The following is a 25220-nucleotide window of genomic DNA, read 5'->3' on the forward strand; positions in this document are numbered from 1 at the left end:
AGAGACAGCCGAAGAGAGAGATGCGCTCGAGAGAGCAGCAGCATCCCCACAGCCCAAGAAGATCGTAGAGATGCTACAAAGATAGCGAGACAGGGAGGGGAAGAAAACACCTGCGGCAGGATTGCTCGTGCACTCTTCTGCTGCTGTGCGTCCACACACGCACTCATACACCTCTCTCTCTATATATCAATAGATATACCGACACACTTTGCAGAGTGTCTCATGTGCAAGGGAGATGGGGGACTGGGAAGGGCTGCCAACAGCGGCTTTCGAAGTCACACATATGCGCATGCGCATCCCTTCGAGCCGAGCCCTCTTTCTTTTCGCTCGCGGAATGACTGAGTGGGCGGTAAGTGATGAAGTGAAATTACCGATGCCGTCCTCCCAGACACACGCGAAGGCTAAAAGCAGACCTCTCTTCGTGCCTCTCTCACAGACGTATGCGCAATGAGCAATGCCCTTCCGGTCACCGTGTCCGCGCTGTTTTGTGCGTCTTCCGCGGGTGTGGGATGACAGAGTCTGCGCCCACCACCGCGTCTTTGAGAAAAGACGGAGGCCAGCCTCAGTGTGCTGGCCTGCATCATCGTCTCTCGCCTCCGCACGGACGCAGAGGACAGAGGCACACATAAAGCGTGAGTTTTTTTCTCCCGACATCGCTTAGGAAGGGGCCACGAGGAGTTGTGGGAGAAAGAGGGAATTGGTGCCAAGCTGCTCCTGCATGCGCGTGAGACCTTCCAGAGCGCTCTGCTGCGACACGGAGCGGAGTTGCATCACATACGTCGAGTACGCAAAGCTTAGCAGACCCACAGCGATGATGTTCTGCGGCACGCCATCGGCACCCAAGGCCTGCACCGTGTAGCGGCGGAGCGGAAGCGAGATCTGTGGGCCCGTAAACCAAACACCAAGAGACGAAGTGTTCTCCAAAGCGTTGCGGCTAAGCTCCATTCTGAAAGGCATACCGGCGTCTGATCGAAAGAACCCCTTCGCCTGCTCGATGAAGGCTACCCAGGTGTGGCGCATGAAATGCAGCACCGGCAGCGGATAGCCAGCCTGGATGCCTTTCTCAAGGTCGCGCTTCGCTGCGCTGTTCAACAGCATGATGATGCTCAAGCGGCGATCCGCCTCGGAGATGGTGCTCACCTTCTCATGCTTGGCTATGAAGGCCGTCAGCTCCGCCTGCCTGTGTAGATCGACCGCCGCCTTCTGCAGTGCGATATCATCTCGCGTATGCGACAGCTTCACCGGCGCTGATGTAGGCAAAGAGGCAGCACGGCTGGCGTATGAAACAGTGAAGCGACTGTGGGTGATGTCAGCCCGAACCTCTTGCGGCTTGACGTACGCGTTCACCATCGGCGTGCTGGCTTGCGCGATCGACATAGCGGCGCACATGGGTAGGGCAGGTGGCCGAATCAACGCGTAGAGAAGATCACACGCGGGACGATGACGACAAACAAACACAAACACACACACACACACCGTGGACAAGGCGGGCGGGGAAAAGGGTGTTGAAAGGAGTTCGCGTACAACACAAAAACAAACGAATATGCACGAGAGTTAGCCGAGGAAGAGAAGAGCGCGAGGAAGTCAAAGAAGGGAAAGTGGGGAGGGGGAAGGACGCAAAAACAAATCCGATGGCACAGAGTACAGAGGTGGAGGGGGAGAGAGAGGGAGAGGGAGGTGGATGCGGCGAATACAATCAACGAGAGGAGGAGGAGGGGGGGGACGGTGCCGAAACACAAGTGTCCTCGCTCGCTAGACGCCGGAAGAAAAGAGGAGGAATGAAGCTGCGGACGCTCGTGAGCGCAGTAGAGGAGCGACGAGAGCGAACGCGAGAAGGTGAAGCGCGAAAGAAGCGGAAAGAAAGATGGGTGTTGGCGGCGGGTTGGTCACTGTACTTCACACCCCAGAACAACCGCGCAGAAATGCAGAGTGGAGGAAGTGCGTGCTGCCGATTCGCCCCCTTTCGTGTGAGCGTGTGCTTAGGTGGCGACCGCTCTTGTGCACAAAATGATGGATAGATCGTTGCACAGCGAGCGAGAGGAACAGGGAGCGAGAGAGGCGACACGTTTGAGGAGAAGCTGAATCACTGCGCAGGTGTGGGCAGCATGAGCGACTTCAGAAACATACACACCCACGAGGCTTCAGTCCCTCTTCTGTGAGCTAATGAACACGGAGAAAAGCTGAGGGAGGAGAGGGAGGGAGGGCCAATGAAGAGAAAACGGAAGGGCAGTGAAGTTCTGAGTTAATGTAAACAACGCGCACACGGGAAACAGAAAAAAAAGAGTGCAGAGGGGAGTGAGAGGTGACGGGGGATCGAGAATAAGGAAGGGAAGAGGGTGCTTTGAGGGGGTGACTCCGAGACACACTGGCAGAAGAAAAAAGAGAACCCGCCCACGCGCCGAGGAAGACACAAGCGCGACTACAGGCCTTAACGTGCAACAAGACAGGAGGGGGGATTTGAGAGAAGGGAAAAAAGAGGTTTGGCGCTGTGATACCAACTGAGTGAGGGACACAGGTGGAAGATCACTTTGACGAGAGCAACAACCGCAGAGAACGCAAAGAAACGAAAAGAAGATGCCGATAAGGTGTCGCTCGCAGACGCGAACACCCACACCCACAAACGCTTCAGCTGTCTCGACAAACGCCGAGCAAAATAGGCAGAAGAGAAATGAACCGAGAAGAAGAAAGATGAAGGGCTCTTCTCCTCTCTTTGGTTAGAAGCCGGTGTGTGTGCGTGTGCGTGAGGGAGGAGAGGGGGAGTGACTTTTATAGCACGACAATCTGTCGAGAGCGAGAGAGTGAGGGAGACGAAGAAATAGAGTAAAGCAACAGCCAAACAAATGGAGCGGAACAGATCCCCCCCCAACACACAAACACACACAAAATTTAAAAAAAGATATATATATATATATATATATAATCGATGTAGCACCAGCACTGAACGGGATGATGAGGGTATGGCGGCAGAGGAAAGGGTGCTGATAACAATACTGAAAAGAAGCGAAAAATAATAGTCTGAGAAAAAAAAACAAATGTTGAAATCCAACACTCAGAGAGCAATCGTTCGCTCCGAAGACGCAGCACAGGCCCGAAGAAGGCGAGGACGAGACACTAAACCACTGGTGGCACGCACAAAAAAAAACCACGAACGCGTAAAAAGGCAACAGTGAAAAGGAATGGTGAAGGCGAGAGTGAAATCGCGCACGCGTTTACAGACGAAAGTCACTATCGCGCAGGCGAAAAGAGAAAAAAAACGCACCAATGCGGCGTGCGCCGGGGGAGGGGTAGGGAAGATGAGAAATGATTTTGGTATGAACGACAGACGAATCGAGTGACACAAACGGCCACACACACAAACACACAAACACGCAAAGCAAAACTAAAAAAAAATGGCCTCAGAAACGAGAGAGAACGGCAATGAAAAAGGGGGGAGAGGGGGAAGGGAAAGAAAGACGACACGAAGCCACAAAGTGAAGAGGTTTATAACGCTGTGGTAAATGGGATGTGCGATGTTGAATGAACGCGAGGAACGTATTGAAGGTGAGGGGGAGTCAGAGAAATGAGAGGAGAACAGAGGAAAGGGAGAGAGAGAGGGGGGACGAACGGAAGAAAAAATGCGGAAGAGGGCTGATAGCTGTCGTGAAGCGGATGGGTTGTATAGATGCGTGAGTGATGCGCAAACGTACGTGTGCAAGTGTGAGTGTGTGCGCAAGGGGGTTGGCAGAGTGAAGAGGCGAAACAGAGGAAGAGGAGGTAGAGACAAGCGTGCGGCGGCGAGAGAAAAAAAATACCCCATTACCGCGCTCAAGAGAGTCGTCTGGAGTCTGCCGCACCGCGGGTACAGCATGGGCGCGGGGCTGACGGGCGCCCCCTCCCGCTCTGAACGCTCAAAACAAGAGCTGCGTGCGCATGCAGTGATGGGAGAGACGCAAGCGAGTTGCGCGTGTCTGTTGACGACTGGGCAGATGACCCCGAATTCAGAGATTCCCCTGATGTGCCGCCGGTAACCTCTTGATGTGCTGTTTCGTCACGCGCGATTTGTCTAACCCCAGTCAGCTGCTGTAGCAGCCATCGCTGCACCATTCCAGCGGCTTCTCATGTGTGGCATTGCCCTTCTCGTCAGTCGGTCAGGAGGCGTGAGTCCGGCACGCGTTCACACAGTCGCCAGAGAGAAAGAAGCCGCACACCATCCCTGCGTATAGGTCGAAAATGCTGCAGCGGCTTTCCCCACACACGGAGGTGCTGCCGCATCGGTGTGAAACAGTAAGCGAGCGAGCGAAAGAAACGCCATTGGATACACGTCAGGTAAATGGGCGAAAGGAAAGGGACGGCGATCGCACAACCATCGGCAGCCTCTAACGTCCTCACCTGCCTGCGCGTTATTCATTATGTTCGTTTTTAATGCATCAAGCCCGATGAGGGAGAGACAAGGGGCCCGGTAGGCTCGCAGCCGATGCAGGCAAAAGCTGCCACGAAAAAAAAACACAGTCACGTTTCTTCCCCTCAGCCTTTCCTCATATCACCAACACGACAAGGACGACCATCTTTGTTTGCCCACTATTCCCATTCCGTAGTGCCGGGAGGTTTGGCGGTGAGGTCGTACATGACGCGACCAACGAAATCGAGCTCTTGTACTGCGCTGATGATTTCTTCCAGCGCGGCAAGCGGCATGAAGGCCGAGCCCGGAGTGGCGGGGATCCCTGTCATGAAGTCGTTCGTCAAGAAGGTGCGCACCACCACGCTGTAGCCGCCCGTTTTCTCGAAACCGACGGGAATGAGGACGATGGGCACCTGGCTCAATGAGCGCACGAGCTGATGCTTCATGAGAATGCTGTTCACTCTGTCATCGACTACGCGAAGCTTGTCGAGCACATCGGTCGTCAGATACGTCGACGTGACGGCGATCGGCGACTCAGACTGTGGAGGGCCGAACATAAAAACCACGCGGTTGACCGCATGCGCGATCTTGGGTATCGTCTTGGCCAGTTGCATCAGCACAGGCCACTGCTCAGCCGTGGGAAGCGAGTGCATAGAGAGAGCGGCAGCGTATGCGTAGGTGCGCCCGTCGCCCTGGACCCCCACTGTGCGCACCGGGAGGATGCAGGCGGACAGTGCGGCCCTCTGTGTGTGGGTAGCGGCTTCCGCGAAGGAGGCGGCGCCGCCCATGCACACACACTTAACGGTTGCCTCCGTGTCCACGAAGTTGGCGTCTCGGAACGGGGTGCCGTCGCTGCACAGAGTACGTATGGCCAGGCCAGGCCCTGGAAAGGGCTGGCGTTCCACCAGATGGCGTGGAATGCCTAGAAGCGCCCCAAGCTCGCGTACCTCATCCTTGTGGTAGTCGCAAAGAGGCTCGATGATGCGGCCGGCATCGCGCAGCCGCCGCACGACCGCGGTGTCGTTGTGATGGGTCTTGATAGCATCTGCGTTCACACTGGCGTACTTGGAGCCAGATTCGATGAGGTCTGGGCGAAGCGTCCCCTGTGCAAGCAGCAAGTTCTCCTCGTCCAGCTGCATATCTTTGATGACGCGGTTGCACACTGCCATGAATGTGTCGCCAATGATGTTACGCTTTTCCTCCGGGTCTGTAGTCTCACATAGCTTCTTCGTAGTGTACGCCGCTCGCCCGCCCCTCGCGACTGCTTCCGTCGAGGCCTGTGCGAACTCGTCCTGCGCTTGGACGAGGCGAACGCGCACCCCTGCGGCCTCGAGTGCCTCCACCACCTGCGCGCTCTCGTGCAGCCGCATGAAGCCGTGGTCGATATGGATGCAGACGACTCGCTCAGGGCCAAGTGCCTTGAGGAGCAGCACGGCGCAGACAGTGCTGTCGACGCCGCCGGAGGCCAGGCAAAGCACCTTCTGACCAACGCTTGTGCGTTCGCGAATAAGTCGCAGCGCCACCGCCTCCCGGTCCTCCATGGTGAAGGAGAAGCTGCAGTTGCAGAGGCGCAGGAAATTGTTGAAGATGGTCTTGCCTGACACCGTGAGCTCGACCTCGGGATGGAACTGAACCCCAAACAGCGGCAGGGACTGGTGCTGCACCGCCGCGATGATGTCAGCCGAGCTGCGCGCGATCACCTTCAACTCGGCACCCACGGCTGTGATGGAATCACCGTGGGTGAGAAGCACTACCTCGGTCGGTTCCAGACCGGCGAACATCGGCGACGACGTGTCTACCTGAATGCTCTCCTGGCCATCCTCCCTCACCCGGCCGCGACAAACGTTGCCGCCAAACGACTCCGTCAGGATCTGCATGCCGTAGCAGATGCCGAGCACGGGCTTGCCCATGGAAAAGATTCCCGCGTCATATGGCAGGGCCGTCTCATCATTCACGGAGCTGGGGCCACCGCTGATGATGAGGCCCTTTAGCTGTGGGTCGCTGCAGAGCTTCTCGGCCGGGGTGTCTAGAGGCAGGATCCTCGTTTCCACGCGAAGCTCACGTATCTTTCGATCAATGACCTTGCCGTACTGTGACCCGGCGTCGAGGATGGCAACGTACTCGCCTTGTGGCGAGTGCTGGTGAGACATTGCTTCCCTCTCGCGCCGTGACGCCTGCGCGTCTCCACCGCGAATTTGTTGTGCGCCTTCTGTTATATTTTTATGCTGGTGAATGGATGGCGCGTGCGCTTTGGTACAGGCGAAGCTGTCGCAACGGATTCAGGCTTGTGAGACGGCAGTCCATCCGCTTTTGCAGGCATGCGCGGAAGTGTTGGAGCCAATGTGTACGAGCGTCCATTACCGACGAGAGAGAGGGGAGGAGGAAGTCAACAGGGACAGACGCGCACTCCTGCTAGCGCATGAGGGCTGACAAGGAGCAGGTGCTCAAGGTAGCTGTCGCGCACAGGCGCGGTTGTTTCACCCCTTACAATCAGCCGCTGCTACAAGCCCCTGGGTAGTGCGGGGTGAGGTGGGGTAAGCTGCGCTGAGAGTGACGGAGAGAGGAAAGGGGTAGTGAGGCATTCGACTTCACCGACGTCTGCATGACGTAGCAGCTCTGCAAAGAAGCGTGAGCGCGGTGGAAGGACTCTTTTCTTCTCACTCGACCAACCGCCAATAGGGCGCGCGGCTCCAGGCCTGTCGATGCCATGCAGGCTAATGGATGCATGCAGCCTCAGTGGTGGTGCTTCGCTCCTCGGTTGGGCAAGGCGGACGGCGATCGCCACGGCTGCCTTTCGCCATCAGTAGAGCCGCTAGAGAGGCGGTCCCTCCGCGTCTCACGTCACTCGTGGCGTACGAGCACGCGCAGGAAGACACCCTCGAACTCCATACCTTCCATGTTTGCCGCGGCCGCTAACGCGTCGTTCTTTTCCTCGAAGTCGACGTCGGCGGCGGCGGCAGCGCTTTCGCCAGCCCCGTCTTCGCCAACCGGGGTGAAAGCAGTGACTTCGCCGAAGCAGGCGCACAATCGGAGCAGTTTTTCTACGCTGTACGTGGCAGGGAGGCCTTGAATTCGAATAGAGGAGACCATTGAGGGACAGGGAGGCTGCGACGCTGCATGAAAAGGCGCCCTTACGTGTCGTGAAGGCAACTTGTGGTCAAGGCGGCGGAGGGAAGGAGTCAGAATTAGGGAGGGTATGGTGAGAGGAGGACACAGAGAGTGCTGAGCCGGTACACGCCTTCCATCTCTATCAGCCAGCTCATATCACAGATGTGTGCGGCAGCATCGATGGGAAGAGAGACGTGACGCTTGCAGAGGTAAACCGGCGCGCGGGAGCTGCGACGAGGCAGAAGAGACTTTTTGAAACGGTGATGGGGCACCAGTGACCATTCCGATACGCTGTTCATCAGCAGATTGCCGGGGAGTGAGCGTGTGACGCCGAGAGGAAGTCATGCACCACAGGCCCCTCATCAACTCGAGGGGTCCTCGGCTGTCTGTGTAAGGCACATCCCTCGCAGCTCGAAAGCGGTAGCGGTGGTCGGAGTGTTGGATGGATAGGAGAGAGGGAGAGATCGGCTGCGGCACTACCCGCGGCAAACTCGGAGATGCTCACGGGTTCTTTTGTTTTTCGCCGTGTACTTTCAATGATCGAAAAAAAAGGACATCTAACAACGTGAAGACCACCACGGCGGACACTGGCACAGGCAGCACCGTTTCCAAGAGCCACGTCGCGTGCACATGTAAGGAAGTGGCTGGAGGTATAGGGTAGGGGTAAGGTCAGCACGACGGCACACCCTCAGTCGCACCCGTGCTACGTGGAAAGAAAGGGGGGCGGGCGGTACATAGCGAAGGCGAAGAAAGCAACGGTAAAGGGAAGCGACACCCCTGTGAATCTATGCGGAGGTGGGTGGGTGGGTGGGGCGGCAGTTGCCCAGGTTTGGGGGAGCACTAAGGCAGCATCGAGAGATGAAGACGAAGAGCACAAGGCGACATAAACGACGAGAAGACTCAGCGCAGTGGAGTGTGTGTTAGAGAGAGAGCAGACGAATGACAGTTGAGCGACGCGAAAAGTAAGGAAGAGAGAATCGAGAAGCACAGCCAGAGTAAAGGAGAGAAGACTCTTTGGGGTGCCGCCGATTAGCTCATGCAAAGATCATAGCGCGCACTTCCACAAGTGTCTTCAAGCTGTCTTGGATATGGATACCGTTGGCCTCGTGCAGCAGGTCTGCCCACGTATCCTTGCCTTCCTCTGCGGCCGCTACCTCATCTAGGATGTGCTTACGCGCGTTTGACTTCTCGTTCCACTCTTTCATCGCCTGCTCAAGCGCCCATGACTTTGCCTCCGCTTCGATGGCCGCCAGAGTTTCTGCGATACGGCTCTTGACCTGCCACAGTTTGTCCTCGTGGGCCGCCTGCTCTTGCGGAATGGCGGCCTCGTGTTTTCTGATGGCAGCCAAGAGGCGCTCCCGGGCCTCGTCACGAGAGCGCTGAAACGTGGCCAGGCGCTCGCGAGCCGCCGCATCCTTCTCCCCCGCCTCCTTTGTGCGCGCATCCACCATCTGCTTGCGTTTGCTCAGTACACGCTGATGCTCCTCATTGCGCCGGCGGCGCTCCTCGACTTTGTGGTGCAGCTCCTGTGTCTCTCGCTTGATGCGCTGAAGCTCCTCCTTTTTGCTGGCCACCTGCGCTTCGATGGCACTGCTCGTGTTTCGAATCGTTTCCTTTTCGATGTCCCACTGCTGCACGATCTTTGCGTGCTCCCTTTCCAGCTCCTGGAGGGACTTGCGCACGGCCTCCAGCTCGCTGCCCTTCTCTGTCAAGCTCCCCTTCAGCACGCGCCAGCGCTGAATGAGCTCAGTCACCTGTGACTTGTCCATCGCCCGCCAATCCCCACGCTCGCGTCTGCAATGAGTATGCTGTCTGAGTCGCGTGTTTTCTATGACGGTCGAGGGAGGCGAGCGAGGCAGCGAGCCGTCGCAGAGGGCAAGTGGGGGAACAAAAAAAGGTGAGGAAGAGAGAACATGCGCAAGAGAAGAGGCTGCTGAAGGAAGCCCGCGCATGGTGCAGCCCACCCAGGCGCGTATACACATGAGAGGGGGTGTGGGCAGCGTTTACGGAGCAGAGACCTCATCTCCTGTCTTCACAGAGACGCCCGACAAAATACTGAAGTGACCCCTCAAGAGTGAGAGCAACTCACGTTATTTCCCTGGCCGACAGTCGTCCTATGCGCAACACCAGGCGGCCCTTTGCATCACGCGTTTCAGCTGCGATGCGAACCACCTCTCTGCCGGTGTGGTTGCCGGGCCGTTTCTCTCCTTTCCATCGTTTTCTGTTTTTTCTTTTCATTTTGCTTTCCTCCACTTTGCGCGCTCGTCTGCTCACCTTCAGAAAGACCGTGCGGGTGATGCACTTTCACGTGACACCTACAGTGGCACGTGCTCTCCTCCTGCCGTTACACGGGTGCGACGCCAGGCCCCCACCCCCACCCTTCCACCCCAGATGCACCCGAGATGGATACGGATGCTACTACACACCAAAGAGGAAATGCGCGCGCACCAAGGCAACGCACAGCACGCGGCGGCTGACGCAAAGGAAGAGGGCGACAGCAACAGGTAACTGCCCAGCGAACACTACTCGCAGCCAAAAATAAGAGGTGATGAAACAGGTGCTTACAGGTGGCTTAGCGATGTCTGTGTTGGGTGGGAGGAGGTAAGGGGAGAGCGGGGATGAGGCACAGAAATCCGTACACTCACTGCAGGGGAGGGACAGGTGATCAGAGTAACGAGCGAACCAAAGCTGTGCGTGCGTTCGTGTATGGGAGTAAGCGTGAGGGGTGATAGCGGCGGTGAAATTGGAAAGATACACAGACATACCAAGAGAAACGACAGAGCACAATCGCATGCGGCAAAGATCACAAACTCACACACACAGAGAGAGAGGAGAAACGTAGAAAGACGGTGGAGGAGGAGGAGAGCAACAGCGCAGCGCAGCAAAAAAAAGTTACAGTAGTGGGGAAAAACAGAGGAAGCAGAGACAACGCATTCGACATCACGAACACGCACATACACACACACACACGAACAGGCCCTCGAAGGCACGAATACGCGTACATCAAAGATGTGCAGTATGCTTTGGAGTGCGCTGAGGGACCCACCCAGTCCCCCTCCTCTTACCTGGAAAGCGAGTAAAAATGACACCTCGTGCCGTGATGCAGCAGCGCCTTCACTGCACGTTAGTCCACCGCCGATCCCTTTGAACCCCCTCGCTGTGTCCCACTTGGTTAGGTGCGGTGGCGACGTGGCGCAACCCACACCAGCAAATGCCCTCGAGAAGAGGAGAGGAAGAAAAGCAACCGGGCGTGTAGCAATGAAAAAAAATGAGGCGAAAAAAGGCTCTTCAGTGTGCGGCCGCGCGACTTCACCATTCAACAGGGGAGTTGTGCGGCAGACGAGAGCGTGCGTGGGGGAGGTTTAGGTGCTCAGAAAGGGTCCCTGAGCACGGGAGAGAAAACAGGAGACAGGCACGCAAATCGAACCCCCGGGAACACTCGCAGAGTGTGTAGTGAGAAAGATGGGGCGCGGGTGACCGTGAAAAACAGCAAAGAAGCAGCCCGCACGTAATAGAGGGGGTGTGCGTGTGTGCTTGAGTGTGAGGTCCCGTAGACGCATATCTGTGCGCGAAAAAAAAGACGAAAGGGGATCGACACGGAGACGCACTCACACACGGTACGTATGCCCTCCCCTCTGACAGAGACAAGCACGAGGCAGCAAGTATGTTTCTGTCTCCTTCGCGTACACTGATAGTGCAGATCCTAAAAGCGAACTAACGAAGAGAGTTTTGCTGTGAAACCCAATACACGCACACACAGCCAGATGATTGGGTGTGTGCGTGTGGGGGGGGGGGGCGGGGGAGACTCTTTCGGCAGAGAGTCGGTCCTTTGAGAGACGAGAAGAGGAACGGCACAGTGGATCGGACGGAACGCACGCATGTGCACGGAAAGAGTCATGCAAAGTGAGGCAATGCAGGAAGGGATGCATAAGCGCGAACACCACACACGCACCCTGATAGACGTGAGTGTGAACGCCATAATCTGGCCCTTTTTCATGCCGGATACGTTCCTCCTCTTGTGAGGAAGCCGCTCAACGAGTTGACACACACACACAAACAGAGCACAGAGAGAAAGAGAGGGAGAGAGCGGGATCGGGAAAAAAAGGCGCAGCCCGTCAGCAAAATGAGTACTGTGAAAAGAAGCAACAAGCACACCACGGAGAGGACCGCGGTGAAATCGAAATGCAATGTTACCAAAGTCAAAGCACCATCAGAGAAGGAATGCTACAGAAATACACGAAGCACACGGAAGTGTGCACAAGACGAGTTCCTTCTGCTCACTCCCACACGCTCTACGATTACTTCCTGAAGCTCAATGGAAGCAGCCCGAGAAGCATACCGCCGCAGCGGTGGAAGAGTGAAACACAACGGGAGAAAGGAGCGCAGATATATATAAGGATCACCTATACAGGTGGAAATAGTGCAGAGGGGGTTGGGAAGGGTATAGAGATGCAGGAAAGTGCAGAGGGCGAATCTGTAGAGCAACACAGTCGATGCACGCAGACGAATGCCCAAGGAAAGAACCAAAAAAACGAGCGAAGGGCAGAGAAGAGAGGCCGATTATGTTCCGATTACCAAAAAAAGAAAAGAGAGAGAGACGGCTAAAGAGACCCATCTCAATCACGAAGGCGCATTGGAAAGGAAAGCGGAGCATTCAGAAACGAAAAAAGCAGCCGCTGTGCCACGACTGCCGGTTATGTTTTCAGATCGCTTCCTTCCTTCCCATTTCTTTCGTCCATCCCTGCGCCTGCTCTACCCTCCCTCCCCCCAACGCCTCAGAGACACGGATGCAGATTCACATAGATCCATGGCAGATCCACATGAAACACACCAGACCCACATTCAACTGTTCTTCACGCGGATGGGCTGGACGACTGTGTAGGAAAGGAGAGGGAGGGGGGAGGAAGCGAGTACCGGGGAAGGAGGAGCGGAAGACAAAGAAAGGAAAGAAAGCGAAGGTGAGGATTGAACGCGCAAAAGATCGCATGACCTGTAAACTGGGCGCAGGGTGCCGGTACGTTGGTTCACGCACAGGTTATTCCAACGCGCACAGGGGGCCGGAAAGGAGAAGGGAGGATGAGGAAAACAAAAAGTGAATGAACAGCCACAGTAATACTTTATATAAAGATATACAAACAGAAGCAATGTAAGGAGGATGCGCAACGGTGGCATCTGCGAGCAATCAGAGGGCATAGCGCGAGAAAAAGGGGTGAAACGAATGTACTCTGTAGGGTTCATATTCTAGCGTGTGGCTCCCCCGAGTTGGAGAGTGTTTCAGGTATACAACATAGCACCCCCAGCGATATATAGATCGATACACTGCACAACAGCAACAGCAAAGGACTACGGTTTTTTTTTATCAAAGACGCACGGACACAGACGCTTAGACACACACACACAGAGGTCCGTGTGCAGACAGAGGAGCCTGGCAGTCAACAGAGCGACAAAGACGAAAACGGGGAACAAGCGTTTCGTTCGAAGCCGTGAAGGGTGAAGTAAGCGGCTCACGGTAAAAGAGCAGAAAACGCCCCGCCTGAACAGAGACGAAAAGGGAAAAGGCAGGTCCGTCTACACGCGAGCGCACAATACACAAGAATCTGCTTGCAGCTGTACTTCAACATCCTCGGCGCCTCATTCCTTTTCGTTTTTTTCCGCTGTTCTTGTATTTGCTACTTCTGGCGTCCCGGTGGTCCCCTTTTCCAGCCATGTAGACTTGTTCTCTTCAGCTCTGCCATTGCTCCCATGATGGGAGCTGGAGAGCTGAAAAATAAAAGACAGGGGAGGTGCAGCCTTAAAAAAAACTGACACGACTTTTCCTGCGTTGCGTAGCAGTCCTCGTACTGATTTGAACGTTTATCCGGACCGGGTTCTCGCAGTTTATGGAGAGTGCTGCGCCATACGAGGCTGGGGTCTGCTCATGTTAGTATTTCCTGTGTGACGCTCCACGGCCTTTTACTCACTGCACCGCTCCAACTCCCCGAATCGCATGAGGGCTTCCGCCTATTGTACGAGTGGTCTTGTGCGAAGAGGGGGAGAGAGGGAGGGAGGGAGGGAGGGGAGGAGTGGTGAAACGGGGAATGACGAAAAAGAGAAATACAAAGCGCCTTCAGAACGGAAGCAAAAAGAGCGATGGCGAGAGCGACTCCGCAGGGCATGGCTGTGTGTGCCTCTCACAGGAGCGTATTCGTCTCCCTTGCGCACCAATTGTTGGTGATTCACGTGCAGAAGCAGTGAGAGCACGTGATGGCGAGCAGTGTGACATGGACGGGGGCAGGGCGGAAATAAGACGAAACAGACGAAGTAAAAGCAAAAAAGTGGTGCAGAGCGAGCCTTTGCCATGCCTCAGGCACAAGGGGTGGAGCGGCATCACGTTGTACTCCGCCCGCGTGCCCGCCAAAGGGAGTGGCGTGCTCCACCAACAGTGTACCAGACCGACTACGTAGATGAGACCCTAGTCGCACGCGCCAGCCCGCGCTCGCGCAGACAAACGAGGCTACCTGCAGAATCCACAGTGTTCGTAAAGCTCTTTGTAACCCTCAAGTGTACGCGATATGCTTTCCACACGAAGCGCTGTGCTCTCTCTACAGATATGATGATGCTGGCAAAAAAGGAGGTAACAGGGAAGAGTAGGGTATCTTCAGCCAGAGGGCAGACCACCGCCGATGCCGGAGAGTCGCAGATACCGAAGAAAAAAGAGGAGGGGGGACGTCGAGAAGAGTGAAAATAAACAAACGAAGCAAAGAAAAAAAAAAGAGACAGCACCGCAAAAGCGGCGAATGCGAACGCAGACACACCCCACCCACAACACTCGCGGGTGGGGGAAAGGGGGCGATAGAGAAAAATACCGAACGAGAGATAGAGAGAGAGAGCATCGGAGCGAAAGAAAAAATAGGCGAGGGAATCATAAAAGAGCGAGCATATTTCTGCGTGTGCGTAAACACACAGAGAAGCGTCGGCGCTACAGAAAGAGACCCTCCCCAATTTCCTCAAAGGCCGAAGACTACGAAAAACAAAAAACATCGAAAAGGACAGCGGCACTGGCAAGGAAGAGATGCTGAAAGAGGGAAGACGGGGAAGCACTCGATCCAGTCGAGAGGGAGGAGAAATGATGCGTATGTGAAGCTTCTCCTTCCGGCTCTGGAGCCTTTGACGTGGAAGTGAGGTACTGCTTTCGAGGTGAGCACGCGGGTCTCACTCGCTCGTTGTGGCCCGAGAAAAACGCCCCGATGCCATTCATCAACTGCCACCAAAAAAAATCACCACACAAATACACCGCGCCGTGTGGGATCTCTCACGAAGCGCATTATCTTCGCATCGCTGTCGGCACTTCCCTCCTTCTCCAGCCTGTTCGGTCTTTCATAAGTGACTACAGCGCTGACGTCCAGGGGACCCATGAGCAGTGTGCCACACACACCCTTTGAGCCAACGGAGCGATTGCGAAACGTTGAGAGGTGTTGGGGGCAGTCAGAGAGTGGGGGAGGGGGAGGGAGGATGACGTAATGAGTCACCGAATCTTACTATCGAGGACCCAACGACAAAAAATAAACGCAAAAGCAAAAATGAGCTCCTGTACAAGCATACACCTACACCTAAAAAGGGAGACATCAAGAGTGCCCCACGTGCGCCCCCGTATCCTGTTGAGGGACCTTGACGCAGAGGGAGGGTGGCACAACGCGGAGTCACTTTCCTCGCTGGAATATATATATATATATATATAAACGGGAACACAAGCGTTGTTGCACGAAGAAGAAAAAACGAACAAGAGAAAAGGGGGCGTACCCGGGCACCCACATGTGTGGAAAGCACTAACAAGTAACCTCCCACTGAACCAGTAGCAACAAAACGCAGACACCAGCGTGCTGTACGACTAGACTCACGCGCGCTACACGCATACAGCGAGAGAGAAAAAAAAAGCGATGAAGAAAGAGGGAGATGTGAATGCGAATGTACACCGCACGGCTAGCAAAGAGAAACGATGGTACCTCTCTATACCTCGGGTTCTTATATAACCCTCGGCCGTGGGCCGAAGGAGGGCAACAGGGGGAGGTGCGTGTGTTTGCGTGTGGGCGGGTATGTCCTCATGTCGGAGTAAGAGAGCGGGGGGAAGAGGAGCAGGGGACGGCAAAGGAGGGGGAAGGCGGTATCACGAGCAGGGCACACGTAGAGGGACGGATTTACAGAAATCAGGTGAGGCAAGAAACAAGAAGAGCGGAAGAAAAGCCTCAAGTCCGAGTGAAGGAGCGAATGTGTGGTGTGAGAGGGGAGTGAGTGAAGACGCTGATAGCGCCAAAGGCACAAAGACATTTAATTGCACCGGTGGAGAGGGAGGGAAGATGAGCGCATTCGAGTACACGCCGACCCTGCGCGCTCCATGCGTGCGGCAGTGCAGCGAGACGAAGTAGGGAAGATGTGAGGAGCCACCCACATTCAAACACACACACACACACATCCGCACACACAGTCACACACCCGTACTGACACATACACGTACAGGACATCTCCACGTCCTTTCTTGCCATGATAGGAAGAGGGGAATGTGAGAAAAGGGAAACAAAAAAGAGATGGTGAGGCACGCAGAGCGGGGGACAACGCCAAACAACTGCGAGTGTCTTCACCTGCACCCCCGTTGTGCTTTTCTTGCCGCAGGCGACGTTTTTCCGCGTTAAGTGTCTCTTTGTTGTGGACGTGTGTTGATCATCTAGCGGAAAGGCATCGACATCACGTAGAGGGGCTGACTCGGTGTGGGCTGTGGTGGCGGCGGCATCGACGTGGTCGACTGCGGTAAAATGTAGCAGTGACCGTTGAGGCCTTGCATCAACAGGTAAGAGTGGCTTAACAATGGCGAAGACTGCGATGGAATCGCCGGAAGGATCATCGAGTCCTGCGTGAAGTGCTGCAGCTGTGGCGGAGGCAACGACTGTGGCGCTGAGGTGCTGCTCGGCACCGCCCCCACTGTGTTCCAGGGGCTGGTCGGTGGCACAAAGACGTGGCTTCCCGGTGCGCTGAGGCCGCTGCTGCTGGGCTTTTGTATCGCCTTCGACTGAGGGGTAGAGGAATCTCGGTGGGAGCTGGACGAGCGCGAGGAAACCTTCGAATCCCCCTTCTTCTTGCCAGGGGCGCTGGCGTTGAGAGGAGTTTCGTGGGTGGTGGCGCTGATACGGCGCCCCGCGCGAGGCCTGCTGGACTCGCTGTTTGTGCCGGAGCTACCCATAGAGGAAGGGTCCGCGTCCGAGACTGCGTTTTCGGCGCGATCGCGGAACTTGAAGTGCACAACATGCACGAACTGACAGTCCTCGCCGAAGCAGCAGATGCCATTTTTCGAGTAGTGTGCGCAGTGCTGCATTGTGACGGTCGGCTGCTCGTTGCGCATGTACAGATTGAAGTACTCCTGCGCCCCGCGCGTCACAAACAGGGCGCTGCTGTCGTAGGTGTCGACCGGGGTCGGCGTGTTCGGCAGCGCTACTCGGAACTCGACACCAGATGGGAGAGTGGGGTACATCTTGGTGGAGGTCCACCGCGTGTGCAGTGTGTGGCGGAGGATGAGCTGGTCCGGCATGTAAAAACTCGTGGTCCCGTCCGAGGCGCTGCCTCCGCCGATGATGGAGTCGAGGGGGTTCGAGTCTTCGACAGTGCTCACGACCGAGGTGGAGTTGCCGGACGCCAGGGGCTCGTTCAGCCTCCTTGCGATAATTTCCTCCGCCGGCGCCAGCATGACGAGATTCGGCGCGCCAGTGGCGTTGCTTGGCACCTGGTACGGAAGTGCGTCTTGTGCGTCCTCGACATTAAGAACGCAGTGCACCTCTCGACATAGATGGCCGTTCATGCACTCCTTCATCTTGTTGTAATGAGAGCAAACGAAGAGCTTGCTGCGGCTCTTGTTCGGGCCGAGTTGGTTGTAGTCGTGCAGGTAGTCGAGAGTGCCGCGTGTGATTCTCACGTGGGCAGAGGCCACAGTGAAAAGGTGCTCCATGTCATGGCAAAGGAAGCGAACGCAGAAGCCGCTCGGCAGTGGTATGTTTTGTATCTCACGCTCCGTCAGGGCTTCTAGATCGTCAATGAAGGGGATCTGAATCGTATCCCACTTCTTGCAGCGGACCTTCTTCGGCCGCGAGCTCGTGGAGGAGTGCGTAGACATGATGAGTGCGGGGATGAGGAAGGCCGGCCGCTGTAAGTCCCAAGAGCACCGGAAAAGCACTGCTCAAGGCAAGGGAAAGCACAGTAGCAGCGACGCACAGCCCAAGAGCAGACAAGTCAAACTTGCCAAGGAACTTTCACCAAGAGAAAGAGAGAGATGACGGCGTGGATGGGGAGAAAAAGTGTCTGCGTATGTGTCGTGGCACTGTAGCGACAACAAAAAAATGAGATGCGATGAACGTGACCTTGGCGTGTGCAACGAAGAATTTACAACGGCACACAGACTAAATCCCGAGCAAGCGGACGGTCGACCCACAACAATGCAGCAGAGTAAAGCAAAAGACGAAAAAGCAACAGCGGTTGTGCAAAGTGGGCGCTGCGCTTCTTTTTTTGTGTGTGTGTGTGTGTTCGTTTGAGTAGGACGCTTTGTGTCGACACCTTTTTTTTTCATGTGGCTTTGATGCCTCTCTCTGCGCCGATCAGTCCACTTTTCCTTTTCGAATTTGACGTTGAGTTAATCTCCTCCTCCACAGCAGCGCTATAGCCGAGTGTGACAAAGGAGGTAAGAGAGCGCGAGCGCACAAAGACCGAAATAGAGACCGAAAAAAAAAGCGCTGATATGTGCAGAAAGCAAAGCAAAGATGATTGAAGACACCCTTCCCCCCCTCCCTCCCCCCTCACACGCACACACAAGTACAAGCCAACGTGGGGAGGTAGCCTCAGCGATGGTCTGATTATGCGCGTGGAGAGTGGGATGGGTCAGGAAGGGAGCGGCGAGAGCCCGCGCAAACGAGCGAAAAGGTTCGAGGCGCAGAGCACACGCATGCGCGCCTACATCAAGACGCCAATGAGTGACGATGGCAGCGAAGAGGAAAGATCTGCCCTGCCACCCCCCCAACACACACACACGCGCGCACGCACGAAAGAATAGAAGGACGAGGAGGAAAGAAGCCGCCACGTCGAAGAGATACTGTGGCGCGTTTTGGGGAAGAGAAGAGAGAAGGACAGAGGGGGAGCGAACAAGAAAACGAAGCAGTTTGTGAGGGCGGGAGACCGCCGCCCACACGAAAAGAAGTCGAACAACACAGAGGAGACGAGGGAAGGGGACAAACGGCGCCGTGGAGAACAAGCGCGACAAGAGTGTACGCGCAAGCACGCAAGCAAACAGAGAAGACAGCGACACAGCGGTGATGGTGGTAGGAGAGGAAGGGGAGGGGGAGAGAGAAGCAGCACTTGTCTGTAGCCGGACGTGTACCTACGGACACGCCAACAGAAAAGTGTCGCAAGCGTGCTACGGTGCAGAGAATAGCAGCACGCAAAAAAAAGGAGGCGGAAGAGCCCGTCCGCGACAGAAAAATTGCCACGGCGCTGAGTCGTCGGCTCGTCAAGGAGAGAATGGGCGAGTGCCTGCGCAGCGCAGAGGAGAACAAGTGACGACGATGCTGATCGAAGAAGGGGAGCCTTCAAGGGCATCAAAAAACACCGGAAATAAAGCCTCGAGAGAGAGAGACGAAGACAGAGTGGGAGGGGCTGGTGTGGAGTGCGTGAGTGAAGGAGGCCCGCGCGAGAGGTAAGATTCCGCGTCGACGCGGTCATGAGACGGGTGCGTTATCCCCGAAATTAAAAAACATATATTTAAAGCCAAGGCGAAAGGAGACGGTGCAATGGACAGACAGACAGAAAAGGATGCGATGGTGACCGAGAGAGAGAGGCAGGGGTTACCGATGTCCATGACGCTGCAGATAACATCCATCCGTCATTTTCTTTGCACCTACACTTCTCTGGGCATGAAATGCCGGGAAAGCGGAGCACGCGCGGTTGGCAGGAAGCTGAACCGACAGGGAGCTGCCGAGACGGAGGGAGGGCGGATAACCGCTTTGTATGCTAAGTGTGCGCTTGAAGCACCGCCTGTCGCGCCTGTTCCCAATAAGGTGCGCTTACTCCTCCCCATCCACAAACACCCCCCACACACACAAAAAAAAACGGCTGCACCACGAAGCGCGGATGCGCTCACCTCTGCGTGGGCGCCTTTCCCGACAAACGGCATCGGGGGAGGGGAAGGCGCCGCTTCCCAATCGCGCAGGGGCGGCATTCCTTTATTGTTTTTTTATTTGGTTTGCTTTTGAGTGCTCGCGTTTCAAAAATGTGCGGTGGCACGACCGAAGCTCGACCAGATCCGTCGAGGGGCGTACAGGGGATGGGGGGAGCGCCGACTTCGCCAAACAGACAAAAATGAGGAGCGAAACCGACCACAGAACAGGGGGAGAAGAAGCTGTAGCGACTCCTGGGGAAGTACATCAATGACATCGCGCAGCAACACCTCGCCTACCCTCGTTCCACCTTCCTTCTTCCACCGTGGTCACCCCATCCACCCCCCAACTCACAGGCACATATTTGTCTCCCGTCATGTTTGAATGCCTCAGTTGCTCAGGCAGATGTAGGCAAACATAACAACATGAAGGCATCGTGACAGAGGCAAGAGCGGAAGGGCGGGGAGGGGGGCACGGGAGATGATGCAGGTGGGACTGGTAAGGTAGGCGGTGGAAAGCAGCGCGGAGGGAGAGCTCAAGCGAGAAAAACGCGCGAGTACGCATTCCGTCGGCAATGAGGATGACGAGCAGAGTCGCCCTCACGATCAAAAAAAAAGAGGCACTACCCGAAGAGAAAGAGAAAGCGCCATGTCACGACACTTTCACATCTACACCCAACGCGTCCTGCAGTGATGTAATGTGCTTCACCGCGTCTTTGCGTCGCTGTCGCCACTCACCCTCCAGCGATTGGAGCCCGTCTGTGCGAAACAAGATACGCATCAGCTCCTCATAATACCCCTTCCGCTGCAGATCCGTCAGCGTCGAGCTCATGGCGCGCTCAATGACGGCGGTGTCCTCTTCGATCTCCAGCAGCGTTATCTTCTCGGCGTTGCTGTAATCACCCGCCGCGATGAAGACGCGAGCGTCGCTGCGGATACCGCTGTCGAACAGCTTTGAATGCGGCGCCTTCGGCAGAACCTTGCCGCGGTACACGACTTGCGCCTCCGGTGTGAGAGCAGGTACCGTGGCGGTTATGGCCATGATTAAATCGGACACGGAGGAATCACCGTTTATCAGCACCGGCACCACCTGCCGGAGAGATGGGATGTGGCACTCAACCGTCAGCCGCACCCGCTGGCGCTGGTTGTCGTCGCTATTACTGCCTTCACCGGTGGGCGCCTCGGCGGCCGTGCTTGTTCGCGCGCTGCTCGGGGAGTTGGCCGCCTGCGACGGCGCGGCGCTAGAGGGGGCCGCGGGCACGTCCCTGGGCCCCTCTGGCCATGAAGAGGAGTGCTGCCCTGCTCCTGATAATGCCCGGGCACTCCCTGGAGCGGGCGAGGTATCGTTACTGGTGGCAGCTGGCGGTGGCGGGGATGGGACGGGATGCAGGCTTGCGGTAGCCGAGGTACTCTCCGCTTTCGTGGTACAGCTGTGTGATCCAGTGGACTCCGTGCTTCTGGAGCGGACCTGACGGGCCGAATACTTGGGCCGCTGCTTGACAAATGTGCTGTGGCCCTTCCTTTTCAGGGTCTCCACGGACGGTTCTGTAGGGCTCACCTTGCCCTTTGCGGCGTTCGTGTTGGTCGACATCACGTCAGCAGCCTTGTTTTTGCGCACGGCGTCCGTGCTAGTGCTGACGGCCGGAGAGCGATCGGCCGTTGGATATGGCGGCTCAGAAGGAGGCGGTTGTTGATGTTGCTGCTTCTGCGGAGGCTGATGGGCGACGGCAGCCTGCCGCGGGGGCAGTGACTGGCGCTGCGGCTGTGTGTCAGCGGGGATGGCAATCATGAGAGAGCCGAAGGGGTAATCGCACACGTATGATTTGTCATCAGCGATGAACCCGTTGTACAGGAGACGTGTGTTGGGATCGTAGCCGTACTCTTCGATGAGAAATTTGCGCAGCTCCCCGACCAGACACGTGACGGGGAGAGCGAGGTCGATGGTCTCACCGCGCGTGGATCGAATTTGAGCTTTGGTTTGCTCTGGCTGATATCCGTAGTAGGTCATGGCGCTAAACACACACACACAAAGGGAAGGGGAAAAGACTGAGTAAGGGGAGGGCACTCACGGCCGGCGTGCGGAGACTCAGTGGATGAGGAGGGGGAGGGCACTCACAGCCAGGAGGTCGCCAAAGAGCAAAGGAGGGGGATTAACAGGGACACACATTCAGGCGCAGAGAGAGAGAACACAAAGACTGCGGCAATGACAATGGCGACGCAAGCGAGACGTCGCTGATAGAGTGCCAAAGGGGTACAGCGACAGCTGACGGAGAGCACCACACGCAGGGAAGGATAAGAAAGACTGTTGCGTAAATCACACACCACAAGTGGCGAGCAGCTGCACAACCAAAGAAAACAGCCACACAAGGGAAAAGCGTGGTTTGGTGGCACGGGCCTACCGAGCGCCGCCCAGAACTGTAGCGATACCGTAAACGCTATGAAGCGGCAGAAAGCTCTGATGTAGCAGCCGTGCTCAATCTTTCCTGCTGCCGACGCTCCTTCCTTGATGCTGCGTCCTTTTCTACCAGGAACTTGCGGCGGAAAGGCGTACAAGGCGGACGAGATGAGCAGGAAACAGTATATACGTTTTTTTTTGCTGTATGGCGTGATGGAGGGGGGTGAAAGACTGCTGTGCTCGCAGTTTGACCACCGCCAACGCACGGGGGAGCGTGTCTCAGAGAAGAGAAGTGCAGCATAGAGGTGAAAGTCTGTGTTGTTGCCACGCCAGGTGAATAGGCGACGACGCAGCAGCACTGCCGAAGGAAAGCGGCTAGCGGCGGGTATGTATGCAGTTCTGTCACACCCTCGAGCGCGTCCCCCCCGCGCTCCTGTAGACAGGAAGACGAGAAGTGGCTAAAGAGATTTGCGAAACGCGTGTGCCCTACCGGCGCCCCCCCCCCTGAGCACCGCACCCGTTTACCGTTATTTGGGCATCTTGCGGAAGCTCATAGGCAACCGACACAAAAGCGGGCAGTTCTTCTATTTTCAATTCGTCAAGCGAGCGGGGCATATTGCACAGGTTGCCCTGGTATTCGGTACTCTCGCGCGTGGCGCACGATGACGTGCTCAAAGCATTGATCTGGTGGAACCAGGGCGCAAAGGTACTCCTTTAGTTCCATCTGGTCCCAACGCTGTGGGCGTAGCTCGAAGAGTGTGCGGAGGCGTGCGGCAAAGTCATTGCTGAGGGATTCCTTTGGCAGCCACCAAGCCGTACCGTGCACACTGCCACCAACACCGCCCCCGCTGAGCGGCTCTACCACCACGTAGCCGCGCAGCTTCTCCATGAGCGTCTGCTGAGCCCCTATCGCACAGCGGTGCGGGATGCCCGCCACGCCAAAGAGGGACGATGGAATCGCATCCATCCACGCCTTCGTGAACGTCTCTAGTGGCAACCCGCAGGCGACCTCGCCTGTGCCCAGGGCTCGGAAGACGACGTCGTGGTGGGCATCAAACACACCACCGGCGAGGCCCAACAGCACTCGCGGCAGGTTAAGTAGCCCCGGCATTCCCAGAAGCGTCACAGAGCCGTCGTCCTGCGACGCTTCACTGATGCCTTGCGGCGCGCCGTAAACGGCCTCCAGAGAACGTAGCACCACTTCTGGGTAGACGGACGGACAGAGGTGTTGTCGCGCGGCTGCCCAGGAGGCATCGCGCGCCTCCAAGGCGTCGAGAAACGTCAGCACTGCCGTTAACGACTCATACGCGAGGGAAGGGTGCAGAAGGCGGACGAGACCGCGGTGCACTACCGCGCCGATGCTCTGCAGGACGCTGGCGAGTTCAGTAGGACTGCTCCGAAACGTTCGAGCAAGCTGCGCAAAAGAGTATCCACGCCCTGTTGGGGCCGCGGTGCCCTCGAGCTCTTCGATTGTCAGGTAGGATTCACCCAGCACAGCCACCACGTTCACCTGCGGCTGAGCGGCATGACTATCAAACATGCGGCTCAGGGAAGCGACGACCACGTCATCTGCGTTTTGACGGACGTTCGATAGGAGCTGAGGAGAAACAGCCGACGCTGTCACTGTGCCGTCAACGCTGCAGGCAGCAGAGCACCTACCTCGAGACTCACGGATGGCAGATCGGCCGGCGCGGTTGAGCCGCCGCACTGCAAGCAGCATTGAGTTCGAGTACTCAACACGGCGGACGGAACGGGTCGACCGTGCGTCATGCAGACAGAGCTGTTCACCACCCTTCATGACAAAGGCAATAGAGAAGTCATCGCCACGTGCTGTTGCTGCAGGAGGCGAGGAGTCGCGTGCTTTCTTGCGACTCACCAAACGACGGTTAGTGGACGGGCCAGGGTACACCTGCTCCTCTAACTGCCTCACCCACGCATCCTCTACAGAGAGAAGTCGGTACTCGTGCCGGGACGCGAAGTTCGAGCGGATAAATATGTGATCCATCTACGCTTTACCAACAGCGCGCGCGGTGATGGTAGTCGCGCCAAAAACGATGGGCGCAGAAGGCTGAGCGGAGCCTGCGTCTCTCTCCTTTGCTGAGTATCTGTTTCTGCCGCCAGCACGCCGATGCGTGTATCTTCGATTAGCCGCGAGCGCCTGAGTGGAGAAGACAGCATACCATTGACGTATCCTTCTCCTTCCCCCCCCCCTCTGTCGCTATGTAGCCTCCTGATCGAGCTGGTGCTTCACCACGGTCTACGCGCACAAGTAGTAATCCGCGGCACGCTAGATGTGAACCAGCGAACGTCGCTATTCAGGATAGAAGAAGAGCGCAAGAGGAGCCGACTCCGTGCGAGTGGTTGGGGTCGATGGGTAACGAGAGAGAAAATCGTGCGCCCCCCGTTCCGCTAAGTAAGAGCGAGGTGCCACAGTAAGAAGTCTAGAAGAACAACTCAGAAAAAAAAGGAAACGCGGCGCGCACAAATTTAGTAAAACGTGCAAGTCCAGAGAAAGAGAGAATAGAGAGAGAGGGCATTGGATACGAATACACAATTAGCGGGCGGACGCTTTCGCCAGATGGAACGACTGTAGCGAAAGCCGTGTTGGCAGCGCCAAACCTTCGTCGCAAGCAAGTGAGAAGTTGAAGAAGTCGCCGGTGCCGCTAAGGCACCCCAAGAACACCACCCCCACCACGCTGTCGCCGCTTTCACCAAAGGTTGCCTATTGCGCGCTAGATGAAACTCACAGCAAGAAACACAGATCAGCACAATCCACTGAAAGTTTCAAACTTAAGCGCCAGCAATCTGTTAAAGAGTTGCTTTTTCTCTTTCAGTGCGCCCATTCCCCCTGCCATACAACACACACACACACACATGCACGTGAGCCGAATGTCACTCGGCCCCCTCCCCCAACCCACCACGTCACAGGCCCCATTGCATAGTGCAAAGCAGCCCTCGGCACGCGGTGCAGCAATGCGCCAACGCGTTCCTCGGAGCACGCACCCCTGCCTCGTACCCTACCCACGCCCCTGAGCAGAGGGAGGGGGAGGGGCGGGTGCGAGTCACGCGAGTCACGCTGGCCTTTTGCCTGGCATAAGGGATGGCGCAAATGTGTGCACTGCCGCAGGCCCGTGGCCCTGCCACCACCAGAGGGGCGGCTCGGCATCGAATAGGGG

At 56.5% G+C, this 25220-nt stretch overlaps 7 protein-coding genes across 7 annotated transcripts; all 7 read right to left on the reverse strand.

Moving 5' to 3' along the window:
- Window positions 1-657: 657 nt before the first annotated feature.
- LSCM1_02857 (uncharacterized protein) lies at window positions 658-1389 on the reverse strand (the record flags this gene model as incomplete). Its single annotated transcript, XM_067320422.1, has 1 exon — window positions 658-1389. One exon carries the CDS (start codon window positions 1387-1389, stop codon window positions 658-660), a length of 732 nt encoding a protein of 243 aa, XP_067178734.1.
- A 3168-nt stretch (window positions 1390-4557) lies between these two features.
- Window positions 4558-6528, reverse strand: LSCM1_02858 (uncharacterized protein; the record flags this gene model as incomplete). The annotated part of the gene is made up of 1 exon (XM_067320423.1): window positions 4558-6528. The coding sequence occupies one exon, from the start codon at window positions 6526-6528 to the stop codon at window positions 4558-4560; it is 1971 nt and encodes a 656-aa protein (XP_067178735.1).
- Window positions 6529-7219: 691 nt separating this feature from the next.
- Window positions 7220-7468, reverse strand: LSCM1_02859 (uncharacterized protein; the record flags this gene model as incomplete). Its single annotated transcript, XM_067320424.1, has 1 exon — window positions 7220-7468. The coding sequence occupies one exon, from the start codon at window positions 7466-7468 to the stop codon at window positions 7220-7222; it is 249 nt and encodes an 82-aa protein (XP_067178736.1).
- Window positions 7469-8520: 1052 nt separating this feature from the next.
- LSCM1_02860 (uncharacterized protein) lies at window positions 8521-9255 on the reverse strand (the record flags this gene model as incomplete). The annotated part of the gene is made up of 1 exon (XM_067320425.1): window positions 8521-9255. One exon carries the CDS (start codon window positions 9253-9255, stop codon window positions 8521-8523), a length of 735 nt encoding a protein of 244 aa, XP_067178737.1.
- Window positions 9256-16184: 6929 nt separating this feature from the next.
- Window positions 16185-17621, reverse strand: LSCM1_02861 (uncharacterized protein; the record flags this gene model as incomplete). Its single annotated transcript, XM_067320426.1, has 1 exon — window positions 16185-17621. The coding sequence occupies one exon, from the start codon at window positions 17619-17621 to the stop codon at window positions 16185-16187; it is 1437 nt and encodes a 478-aa protein (XP_067178738.1).
- A 2680-nt stretch (window positions 17622-20301) lies between these two features.
- LSCM1_02862 (uncharacterized protein) lies at window positions 20302-21657 on the reverse strand (the record flags this gene model as incomplete). Its single annotated transcript, XM_067320427.1, has 1 exon — window positions 20302-21657. The coding sequence occupies one exon, from the start codon at window positions 21655-21657 to the stop codon at window positions 20302-20304; it is 1356 nt and encodes a 451-aa protein (XP_067178739.1).
- A 985-nt stretch (window positions 21658-22642) lies between these two features.
- Window positions 22643-24049, reverse strand: LSCM1_02863 (uncharacterized protein; the record flags this gene model as incomplete). Its single annotated transcript, XM_067320428.1, has 1 exon — window positions 22643-24049. The coding sequence occupies one exon, from the start codon at window positions 24047-24049 to the stop codon at window positions 22643-22645; it is 1407 nt and encodes a 468-aa protein (XP_067178740.1).
- Between the last annotated feature and the right edge of the window lie 1171 nt (window positions 24050-25220).

This window comes from Leishmania martiniquensis, chromosome 22 (genome assembly GCF_017916325.1).
Source record: "Leishmania martiniquensis isolate LSCM1 chromosome 22, whole genome shotgun sequence".
NCBI lineage: Eukaryota > Euglenozoa > Kinetoplastea > Trypanosomatida > Trypanosomatidae > Leishmania > Leishmania martiniquensis.